Source organism: Macrotis lagotis, chromosome 1 (genome assembly GCF_037893015.1).
Source record: "Macrotis lagotis isolate mMagLag1 chromosome 1, bilby.v1.9.chrom.fasta, whole genome shotgun sequence".
Lineage (NCBI taxonomy): Eukaryota > Metazoa > Chordata > Mammalia > Peramelemorphia > Peramelidae > Macrotis > Macrotis lagotis.
Window position 1 is genome coordinate 641,596,992 of NC_133658.1, and position 12,324 is coordinate 641,609,315.

General features: G+C 39.3%; 1 protein-coding gene across 2 annotated transcripts in view; it reads right to left on the reverse strand.

The window, feature by feature from the left end:
* TMPRSS13 (transmembrane serine protease 13) overlaps nt 1-12,035 on the reverse strand; it is a 49,267-nt gene extending 37,232 nt beyond the window's left edge. For both annotated transcript variants that reach the window (XM_074215153.1, XM_074215154.1), the window contains exon 1: nt 11,861-12,035. In XM_074215153.1, the coding sequence (XP_074071254.1) occupies nt 11,861-11,881 (21 nt within the window). In that variant the 5' untranslated portion in view covers nt 11,882-12,035. The remainder of the gene's footprint in view (nt 1-11,860) is intronic.
* Nucleotides 12,036-12,324: the final 289 nt, after the last annotated feature.

The window sequence follows — 12,324 nt, forward strand, 5'->3', positions numbered from 1 at the left end:
GCCCTACCACTCACATCTTGTATTTCCAAAGTTGGTTTTGTGAGCTTTTGGAATTTAACATTTATCCCCACTAGAGTCCATTTAAAAAAATAAGTGAATGAAAAACTATTTATGGAGAACTTACTAAGTGAAAAGCACTGTACAAAAAACTGAGGATATAAATAGAAAAGCAAGATGGTCTCTGCTCTCCAGGAGCTCACATTCCAATGGAGGAGATAACAAGACAGAAGTAAGTCTAATGTTCTAGCCTTCTGAGATGCTTTTGGATCTTGACTCTGTCATCCAATGTGTTTACTATCCTTCTCATCATTCTGGTCTCTGTACCTCAGTTTGTTAAAGTGAAGCATTTAGGTTAAAAAAATCTCCAAGATGAGAGTGTCCTCTAATTATAATTCTTATTTCAGGCCATCAAGGCTTCTTCCTATTTGACCTACAAATGTCTATTACCACTGCTACTACTAAGCACCTGAACTACCACCACTGTGACTACTACCACCACTGCCACTACCACGTACCATTACCAGCTTGTCACCACTACTGCCACCACCATCATCACTACTGCCACCACTACCATTTGGCAACATTGCCACCTTGCCACCACCATTATTACTACTACTACTACTAGTACTACTACTACTACTACTACTACTACTACTACTACTACTACTACTACCAAGCTACTACTACTACAACTACTGCTACTACTATTATCACCATGACTATTACTATATCAACTACTACTACCACTGCTTATTATTATTATTATTATTATTATGTATTCTAGATATTTTTAATTAATCTGTAAAAGATAAAGTTATAACCTAAAAATTTTTATTGAAATTACAAAAAAAATCAAATTCAGTTTTTTAGCTACTTGTATAATTGTCCTCAGAATATTAAAGAGAAAACACTAAGAGCAGAGTAGTGACTTTCCCTGGGACCATTTCTATTTGAATTCCATAGAAAAAGATGAGAAAATTTTAATTATTATTATTGAAAATAATCAAATGTTTTTATTAATATTATCACTCATTAGTCATAATATTATTAATACTAATTAGTATTGCTAATAACAAAGATAGCCATTCATTTTTCCTTAGTACTTTCCTTATAGCAAACATTTGTGGGTAAGTAGCACAAGATTTATTATCTCCATTTTACAGAAGAAGCAACTGAAGTTCAGCAACTTGCTCATGATCACACTATTAATAAATCTCAGACCTGGGATTAGGTTCCACTAAGCTCCCTCAGAAACATGACAGGAGAAGGAATAGGTAGTAGAAAGAATAATGAAGGGGGCAAAAAATTGTGTGTGTCCTCCAGTTCTTTGCAGAACTCAGGGAAATAAAAGATCTTCCTTGCCTTGCTTGCATGACCTTCCCTACCACCCACAATCTCCATTTTCACTTCTTTTCCTAAAGCTGCTTCCATATCCTATTGTGTAATTACTCTCTCCCCTTCTCCCGGCAAGTCAGTGACCTTTACAACTCTTTGCCTTTCCCCTTGCTGGTATCCAACACCTTCTAGAACTGAGGAGACCAAGGACAACCTATCTTAGGCACGAAAAAAAATGATAACAGACTTGCCTGATCCTCTCTCACCCACCCATCCTTCCCTCGGAGAAAAGTAAAGTAAGAAGAAGATTTCAGGGAAAACAACTCTCTCTCATACCTATAAGACTTGGTACTTTTCAAAGAACTTGCTTTCACAATAAATTATGGCATTTTATCCTTCACAACTTTGTGAAATAAATAGGGAATATCTATGGCCATTTTAGCCATAAAGAAATGAAGACATAGAGTTTAAATAATCTGTCATTAAGTTGCTGAACGAGATTAATTTTTTCATTCTAGTGCATCTTTGAGGGAAGATTTTCCCTTAAGACATAATTTGCCTTTTGAACATTATCCTGGTAACCTAGAATTTTTCTTCTTTTACAAGAGTGGAATCTCCAGGGAAGACTTCCCATCCTTGTATCTCTGGAGGAAAGAAGGGGAGATTTCATTTTCATAGTCCTGGGGCCTGACCACCAAGAGAATTTTCCAAAAATTTCCAAGATTCCTAATTACCTTTTCCCCTTGGAACCTTGGGTCCCCTTTGGAGAGTCATGTTACATTGTGAATATATTTATTACTCCTTTTTAGACTATAAGCCCCATAGAGCCCTGTATCTTACCTAAGTAGGCAATTCAGCCAATGGGGAAATATCCCTGGTCTTGGAGTGAAAGGATTTGGGATCCAGTGCTAGTCATGAGACTTAATAGCTCTATGATTGAGGGCAAAACTCTTGACCTCTTCATTTATTTACCTATAAAATGAAGATACTAATTCCTGGATTGTGGGCAGTTAGATGGCACAGTAGATAGAGTACCAGACCTGGAATCAGGAAGATTCATCTTCTGAGTGCACATCCAGCTTCAGACACTTCCTAGCTCTGTGACTGAACACAAATCACCTAACCCTGTTTGCCTCAGTTTCCCCTTCTATAAAATGAGCTGGAGAAGAAAATGGCAAATCACTCTAGTATCTCTGCCAAGAAAACTTCAGCAGGTTCATGAATACTGAAAAACTACTGAACAACAACAATGCTTGGATGACTTCTCTCACTGGATCATTATGGACAGATTGTATGACATGCATAGGCACTTGATAAATATTTAACAGAAATACTATGTGACTTTTGGGGATTGGAACCTCCTAGGCTATCTAGTCCCTCTAGTCCAAGCTTTTCACTTAGAATTTCCTAGGTATGTGAACCTGGGTAGGTCATTTAACTCTTGTTTGCCTCAGTTTTCTCATCTGTACAAGGATCTGTACCTACCTACTATGATTGCTGTGAAGATAAAAATGAAATATTGTGAAGTGCTTTGCAAACCTTAAAGTGTTATATAAATTCTATTATTATTATTATTATTATTATTATTATTATTATTATTATTATTATTATTATATTTGAGAAAACTGAGGCCAAAGGAGGTTAAGTGACTGCTTAAGTTCACACAGATAATAAAGCCAGACAGTCAGGATTTGAACTCAAGTCTTCTGATGTGATACCATTGCTTTCTCCATGTTGCCTCTAAATGAAAAAGGCAAAGACTTTCTATAATTCTTTCTACACTGTCAACAAGGGTTTGAGACAGGCTTTCTGATCGTAAGGAAGAAGATAAGACTATGACCAATGGGAAAGGCATTCAAAAGTATCAAATATGACCCACAACACTCCTAGTGAATAAAAACACAACATAGATAATTTGAGTTTGTGATTTTCTAAGTATGTCACCCACAGGGATCATTTCTATTGAATTTGGAACCAACCATGTAGCAGAATTGGAGATGGATTTGGATACTGACTCTGCCATCTCCTACTTGGTTGGCACATGAATATCACTTTCTCTTTCAGAATCTGTTTCCTTTTCTGTAAAATTGAAGGAATCATATTACATGATACCAACATTTCCTTCTGCCTCTACTCTCTAATCCTCTCCTGATAGTGAGGGCAGTAGAAGATGGATGGGACTAGAATGCAGCTCCTCTATTATGGTGGCACCCTCTATTGTCAGGCCTGACCACTTGGGTGGTCCCCCTATAGGGATGGAAGGGGGAAATTCAAACATCTATCAAATAACAATATTAGTATATGGAGGAACATTGTCAGTCATCTAGTATAAGAGTTCTTAACCTGGGTTATCCAAACTCATTTTTAAAATATTTTGAAAATATTTCAATATAATTACAAAATCACAAAGGTAGTATCAGAGGTGAAATTTATACCAAGGTCCTGTGTTTCAGTAGTCCATGTCTGCATTTGTGTCTTATTAGATAATTGGTTAGACCACGGAGCAAATGAAATTGAAATTGTAGATTTGGTTCCCTGCAGACTTGTTAGCTTTGCATAGAAAAATAATTTGTTCCTGAGTCACTTCACAGGTGACAGATGGGAAATGAGAAAATGTGAATGATTAAATGTAAGGGATTGAGAGTGATTCTTCTTTCCTTCTTTGGGACCTTAGTGTGCCTCAGGAAGAAAAGCAAATGCTAAAGTATCTGAAGTTGAATTTGAACCCAAATACAGTCATCTAATATTTATTTCACCATACAATTCTATTTCTGCATGTTCTGAAAGGCTATTGTTGTTGTTCATTCATTTCTGACTCATAGAATGTATTTAGTAGCACATCATTAGTAGCTATGGGGTTTTCTCAGCAAGGATCCTGAAATGGTTGCCATTTCCTTCTCCAGTGTATTAAGACAAACAGAGGTAAATGGTCTAGCCAAGGGTCACAACAGCCAAGTAGTGTCAGGCAAGCCACCTACCTCTGTTCTCAGAGGGTAATTGCTGAACTGCACCTAGAAGGTTTGAAAGGATATACTTTACTCTCTCACCTGCCACTTGATGCTGAGGAGTAACGAGGATATTTTGCTTCCTATTAACTACATCTGCTAACAAAAAAATAAATGAGAAGACAGAAAAGATTTCTCCTCATTTCATGAAAAGTTTTGATGCAAAGTGAAGGAAAAAACTCTGTTCTTTGTTCTGGAAAAAGACCATGACATCACGGAGGTGATGCCATGACAAGCACATGAATTGGAGTGAGGAGGTACTATGCTAAATCACCAACCTCACTTTCTCCTCCAGAGTCATCTGGGTCCAATGGTCAGATATAAATCATACTGGCTGGGGATGGCCCTGGTTGAGAGGCAATCCAGGTTAAGTGACTTGCCCAAGGACACCCATCTAATAAGTGTCTAAGTGCAAATTTGAACTCAGGTCCTCTTGACCTCAGGGCCAGCACTCTACCCACTGCACCATATAGCTGCCCAGTTAGATTAAGATTATCACTTTTTCCACTGTTTCTGCTGTAGGCAACAGTTAAGTCAGTTATGATATCAGAAGTGATAGATACTACATTTTGGCAAGGATTAGGCCTAGCTAGGCAGTGGTTCAGATTATCAGAGAAACATCCAACATCTAGAGTCACCCAGCAGAGACTAACTAGAGAGCTGTTATTTAGCCCAGGCCAGCAAGGATCAGCCAAGGTTAGTAACAGAAATATCAGAATCAACACAGAAACTACCCTCATCAGAGAATATGGTGATATCAAAATCTTCGGTTTCAGAATTCTATGTCGCCATGGACACATGAATTCCCTAGATATGTACCTTACTATACTAATGACTTCAATGTTTACCCACACATCCCAACAGGCACTAAGAACATTGTTGGCAGAGTGTGATTCAGATTTATGAATGATATGTTATGTAAATATAATGTGTTTGTTGAATATTTTTAGTAAATGTTTTGGTTGAAGTTAATGAATTGTTAGAGGCTGATAAACTAATGGGAAATACCCTGATAGGGATAGAAGGGAGGAGTTCATGAACTCTGGTGTGGGTAACACCCACAATTGTCACTCCTAGGGTTCTGAGAGTATGGACTTTAGAAAACTTCCCTCTTTCTGTTGAAACTCCTACTTGCCAGCATGAAGGCAGAGTAAGGAGGGCAATAGTGATACAGAGTGAAAGGGGAAATTCCTCTGGGGACTGAGAACACAATGTTTCAGTGCACTGGTTTAAATAACTCGGAGTACATGCTCTTCTGATAATCAGTCAATCATGCAATTTTTCAAAGTGAGACTCCTATCTGGGACCAGAAACCCCAAGACAGATGCCAGGATTGAAGAGAATCTCGCAGTGCACCTCCTGGGACTTGGTGTCTGTGCTTCAGTAGAGAGATTGTCAAAAGGCGGGCAGCTGTAAAGGGCCAACCCATTGGGTATTGTCCTTTTGTCAGAGTACTCATACATAGGAACATAACACACAGAAGCCAAGTTCCTAGACCAACCATAGTGTTTTGCTGAGGGTCTAATTGCCTTCCAGTGACTCCATAAAGAGATAAAAGGAATTTCAGGACCTTCCACCTTAATCTCTCTCAACCATGGATTGGATCAGGAAGGGAGACAGAACAAAGAGAACTTTCTCCTCTCCTGGAAGGAAGCGCTAAGGGCTTCAGAGAGATATGGAATTTCCTATAGTGAGTTGATGGAGCCTTTTGACTATGAAAAGACATGTAAATGTAGATCAGGTTTGGGTTGGATTGGATTGGATTGTGCTGAATTAGACCGGACTGGATTAGATTGAATTACAGTTTCTCTCTTGGTGCTCACTACCAGAAAATACAAAACCCCAAAGACAACTGACTCACAATCAAATGAGTCCTTGTAGCCCAAGTCAGGGCTATCCCCAGGCTTTCACAGCACTGAAAAGAATACCATCTCTTCTCCTGCCCTTCAAAAAGAGCACTGGACCTATCTCACACAGACCCAAAGTTAGCATAGATGCTAGTGGGGATTAAAATGTCAATCCTTACTCTTGATTCCATCTCCTCCCATCCCTCACTTCGAGAATGAAGTCAAGGATGCCCCCAGTGCTAGCTCTATCACCTATAAAACTAAATAGGATTAGGCCCCAGAAGCCCAGCGTGACAGGTTGTCCCTTTCTCTAGCCCTGGTACTTGTCCTTCCCCACCCCCCACCCTAAACAACTTCCTGCATGCCTTGAATTGTCACCTCCACCCCCAATACTGCTGTACAAAGAGGAAGATATATTTGAAGACAACAAGGCATTTAATTGTTACACAAATTAGAATTGCCAGACATCACCCTAGGAGTCTTACACCTACACACACACACACACACACACACACACACACACACACACACACACACACACCCCTATACTAGCTGTTCAGTATCAAAGGATGAATCTATTGAGAAGATGGAACCTGCAACCTAAGAGAAATATCTCCATATAATGGATATTATCAAACCCAAGGATCTGTGATCAGGCTCTCCCAAAGTCTAGTTCTCCCAAGTTCATGGCCAATGGCTTGGGAAGAACTTATATTGTGTATAATTTGTGAGAGAGGCAACATGGAATATCTAATAGACCCCTGGACTGGTAGTCAGGGTGTCCTGAATTTGAATCCTATCCAAGACATGTACTAGCATGTAATGCCAATCAAATCATTTAGACTTTCTGAACTTCAGTCCTCATTTGTAAAATGAGAATAAAAACACATTGTCCACTTAGAATCACATAATTTTAGAGTTGAAAGGCTCCTTAACAATTATCTTAGTTAACCTATCTTCCCTAAAAGAATCTCCCCACTGTGAGACAAACTCACTATCTCCCAAGAAAAGTTATTTTGGACAACTCCAAAAGCTGTCTTTGACAGGAAGTTTTTTCCTGACATCAAATCTAGATTTCTACTTCATAGGGTTGACTTGAAGATCAACAGAGATTATATATGTAAAGCTCTTTGCAAACCTAGAGGCACTATATAAACATTGCCTATTACTCTGGGGAAGGTAGAGAGAGAAGAAGGGGAGGGAATCAAAGTAACAGGCTTAGTTAGACCAAGGATTTTCTTTTTGATGGCCTAAATCTTGGTATTGTACCAGGCCTCCTCTTGGGAGGGTAGCTCCAGACAACCCCACAGCCTACAGACTTAGTGTTATTAGGGTGATATCTTAAAAATTCCCTCTTTTAAGAATGTTTGATATAAGAAAATCTAATTTTTGAAAAGAGAAGAATTCAGAGATAGATTATTCTTTAAACAGGAATTAAACCTAAAGAAGAACCAAAAAAGCAGTGGAAAGGTAAATGGCAAGTCTAAGGATACTGTTAACTGGACATGAAAAGAGACATCAAATTCCTCACCAATGTCACATATATTGGGAAATAGAGTCAGGTCAGCCATGAAGAGGAATGAGAAAGAGTAGGTAGGCATCTTCAGTCTTGCAATGGGCCCTCCTCCCCCACCCCCCACCGATTATTGGAAAAATCAGAGGAAGGCCACCAACACTTTGGGTTTATCTCAAATGGAAACTTATGGAAAATTATGGAAGAATGTGTGGAAGAATTAAGGACTATTCAAGATAAGGAAGTGTAGGCAGGTTGTAAGCTGAAGTGATGAAGCCGGAACCCAATTCACGGATCATTTCCTACCTGGCTGTACAACTTTGGACCTCCTCTGACCCACTTCTCTACCATGCCCCAGGAATGTCATCATTGAGAAACCTCATCATCTTTCAAGGTCAAATAATCACTGGTCCTCACAACTCCTCACAACGTGGCCTCTGTTACCTTCTGCCCAGTTTAATGGAAGGGAAAACAAGAACACCAAAACTTCCTTTTAAATAGGGGACTCGGGACAAACAAATTATTCCTCACCTAGCTGCACTGCATGAGGACTTATTGGACTTCTCCACTAAACTCCCTCATATTTCCCCCCCTCACCCTTTTTCAGTTTCCTTTTGTGTATTGTCTTCATTCAATAGATTGTAAGCTTAATAAATGGGTTGAATATGGGTACATCAAAAAGTCAAAAAATTTTACAAAGGAATTCTTTGATTAACAAAATAGTTTATAGTGTTCACTTGAATATCAAATTCACTTCATATATTAAATTTTATTTTACTTGCAAAAACTCAATTTTTAGACTATTGTACATTTTTCCCTTACTATATGCCTGATTTTCAACAGTCCCCTCAAGGTCTCTCTAGGTCTCAGTTTCCTCATAAATAAAAAAGTTAGACTAAATGAACAAACCATCAAAGGGACTACAATCCCTTTTAACTCTAAATTGATTATCTTTGAAAGGCCAATATTTCAATCCTTTGATTTTTGAAAGGTTAAATTTTCCTTCCTTGGATACAGAAGGGAAGGTGGTATTTCATCTCCTCTTCCATATTATCCTGCAAGGTTCCAGAGAAAATGTAAGGAATGATCATCATTAAGCCAGCAATCTTTTTTAAGTCACCAGCTCCTATACTGACAGAATGAATGTCTAAGATGGTCTTTCTGTCTCTATAAGACCAAAGAAGCATTTAAAGTTTAGAGACGACTAGTTATCTCTATTCTGCCCTAACCCCCACCTCACCAGCATGAGCTTCCATCCTGTGTCCTCCAAAGGTAACAGAACTCTGCCTCTGAAGCACTGGAACACTAGCCAATAGGTGCCCCACCAAACAAAGGGATGAACTCAGAGAACACAAAACAGATTTAAAATTACCCACTTCAAGAGTGAAAGTTTGTCATTAAGAGACCTATATGGCACCTGCCACAATATGGGGCACCTGCCACACTATGGGGCACCTGCCACACTATGGGGCACCTAGGAATTAATTTTTCATTAGTCACCATTCTTCTACCAACAAGAGCAATCCCACTCTCAGCTCTTCCAATTTGGAAATGAGTGTCCTTAGCAAATGTTGACCCAAGGTCACACTCACTGAGCAACCATGGGTCATGAAGCTTCCAAGTCTGGTTCTCTCAAATCCTAGACGTGCCAGTTTTTCACCCTTTGGACATCTATTATTCCCCCTGGGATTGCCAAGATCTACTCATCCAACTAAATGAATGCTGAAGGTATAGGATTCCAAGTTGAATTTATAAAAATTGGAAAAGTGGACAAAAGTAAACAAAATACAATTCATTATGGTCAAGGAGATACCTATGGTGGGGGTGGGGGCTAGCCAGAGAGACTAAAGGGAAGGATAGAAAAGCGACAAGTATGGTAGAAAATCATCTGGGAATCAAAGTTAATTGTAAGCTGATTCCAAATCAGCTTTAAACCTCTGAAATCAAGGGTGTTGTGTTCAAAAAAGATAATAAATGGAAAGCACTTTACAAAACCTAAAGTGCTATATAAATATTATCATTATTATTATTATTCATTCTCTGAGCCTTCTACTGAACTCCAGTTGAGTTCAAAAGGCTACTAGAAGTACAGAGGTGCTCTAGTAAATGTTTAACACCCAGACTCAGAGGAGAAAGGGAGTAAATGAATACAACCTTTTAAGTTTAATTGGCATTATTACACTTTCTTAAGCCTAGACCATCAAAACCAAAAATCAAGGCTTCATTTGCCGAGAATGAATAGTTCTAGTCTAAATCTTCATACTGAAATATTTAACAATGGACTTTCTCAGGATAGTCTAATCTGGCACCAGCACTCTCCACATGCTAAGGAAATTAAAAGCATGTACTAGACCTTTCCTTTAAAATCAATATTGGTTGGACCTTCTTAGAGTCCTGGGTCCTACTATATAAAGTGAAGAGATACAAGAGGAATGTTAGGAGCTCCCAAGGGAGCTACCATCCATAGGGATGGTAAAGCAGAATGGGGAGACACAGTTCAGAGAAAAGATTCAAGAAATTGGAATGATTTCTCCTGGAGAAGAGAAGACTGAGGTATAATTTACCAATCTTTGGATTCACCTCTCTCTTCTCAACTATCTCATTGTGGAATCGATGTGATCCAGAACTCTCAAAGGTTCTGACAGGTCCTATCAATTTATAAGTCCAAGGTCAATGGAGTACTTGTCATCCTAGGTCATACAAAGACCAGGATATTGGGCCTGGAGCAAGGAAGATCTGAGTTCAAATCCAACCTTAGACATTTTGAGCTCTGTGACCCTGGACATGTCCCTTAACTTCTGTCTGCCTTTCAGTTTCTTTACCCTGTAAAATGGGGATAATACTTCATAGGTCTATAATAGAGATCAAATGAGAGAGTTTATAAAGTGCCTAGGACAAAGAGAGAAAGGACAATGCTTATTGTCTAGCTAAAGCCAGCAAGAATTACCAGGTGATAAAGTTGTTAGATTTTGTTTTTCCTAAAACAATTCTCAAAGATAATCTCCCAAAGCTCAGAGAGGGTTGAAGAGAAAATAATTACAAGAACATCACATCTATTTTGAAGTCTGAAAAACTACTTCAAGTATCTAGGGTAGAGTGGTGTGGTGAAATGAGCACTGAGGATCTGGGTTCAAATCCTGTTACCAACTATGAGATTTGAGGCAAATAATTTAACCTCCCTTGTTAAAAACCCTCACTTAACCTCATCTGTAAAATGGGGGTGTGTATTAGATGATTTATGAGGTTCCTTCCAGTTCAAAAGATCAGATTCTCTGAAGTTTGTGAGAAGTTCTTTCATAGAGGAGAGAGTGAACAGGGGCAGAATAGAGGAAAGAAGCTTACAGTACAATGGAGGAATTGTGATTAGACACAAGAAAGAATAGAGGAGCTAAGTGCATAATGGATAGAACGCAATGTCTTAAAGCAGGAAGACTCATCTTCTGAGTCCAAATTCAGCCTCAGACACTTCCTAGCTGTGTGATACTGGGCAAGTCACTGAACCCTGTTTACCTCAGAAGAAAGTAGTAAACCACTCCAGTATCTTTGTAAAAATAAGTCACTAAAAGGTAAAACATGGCTAAAAACTACTAAATAACAACAAAATAAGAACTTGTCAACATTATAGTAGTAAAGATTATTAAATGAGAGAATGAATGCCAAGGAAGACTGTGAAATCTCTTTAAAATTATAAAGTTATTAAAGTTCTACATTTACTTATAGGATTTAAATGTCTAGAAGTAGAGATGAATAACATCACTAAGGGTCCTTTCTCCTCCCATGACTCTCTAAGCCCCAGAAAGTTTATGATCAAGGCAGATTAACAAGTAAATGGAAATGACTGAGCAACCACAGGGTGAAAAGTAGTACAGTTTGTAGAACTTACAGAAAATTCAGGAGTCTTGTCCCTCCCCCCCTCCCCAACCTGGCTATTCTCACTGATCAGGTTCCAAGTCTCCACTGGAGAGAGAGACAGAGAGAGAGAGAGAGAGAGAGAGAGAGAGAGAGAGAGAGAGAGAGAGAGAGAGAGAGAGAGAGAGAGATCTGAGGCAAATGATAGAACCATATGATTATGCTCTTGAACCTTCCCTCCAAACCCTCCCTGGAACCTAACCACCTTCTGGGATGGACTAGTTGAACAGGGTTTCCCAGAGCGAGCTTACCCGGTGGTTGTTCCCCTCCATGATTTCTGGTGGGATGAAACTTCCCCAACTCAGCTGATGGACAGATCCATGTTATACTGGATTTTTGTGTCCCAGGGACAGGAAGGGGGGAAAAGGAGGCTGGCTCAAAACCCTATAAAGTCTGGCCTGTCAGAAATGGGGTGGAGGAGCAAGGTGGTTGGGATGTGTGAGGTAATGTGATGTATAAACAACAAGGCAGAACTAGCTGGACCTGTCCCTCCACCCCTCCTCCAGCTAGATCCCCAGTTACTCAGCGAATACTAGGGACTTTGCCTGAAACCGTCACTCTAATAGCACCCTTGGGTGTAGCTTTGTGCAGGGGGTATGGGCCTGGCACTTAAGGAGAAAGAGCAGGGACCTTAGAGGAATGTAAATAGTGTCATTCCCCTCTGTACTTAAAAAAAATCCCTCACCAAAGCCTCTCCAATATCACCCAGTCCACA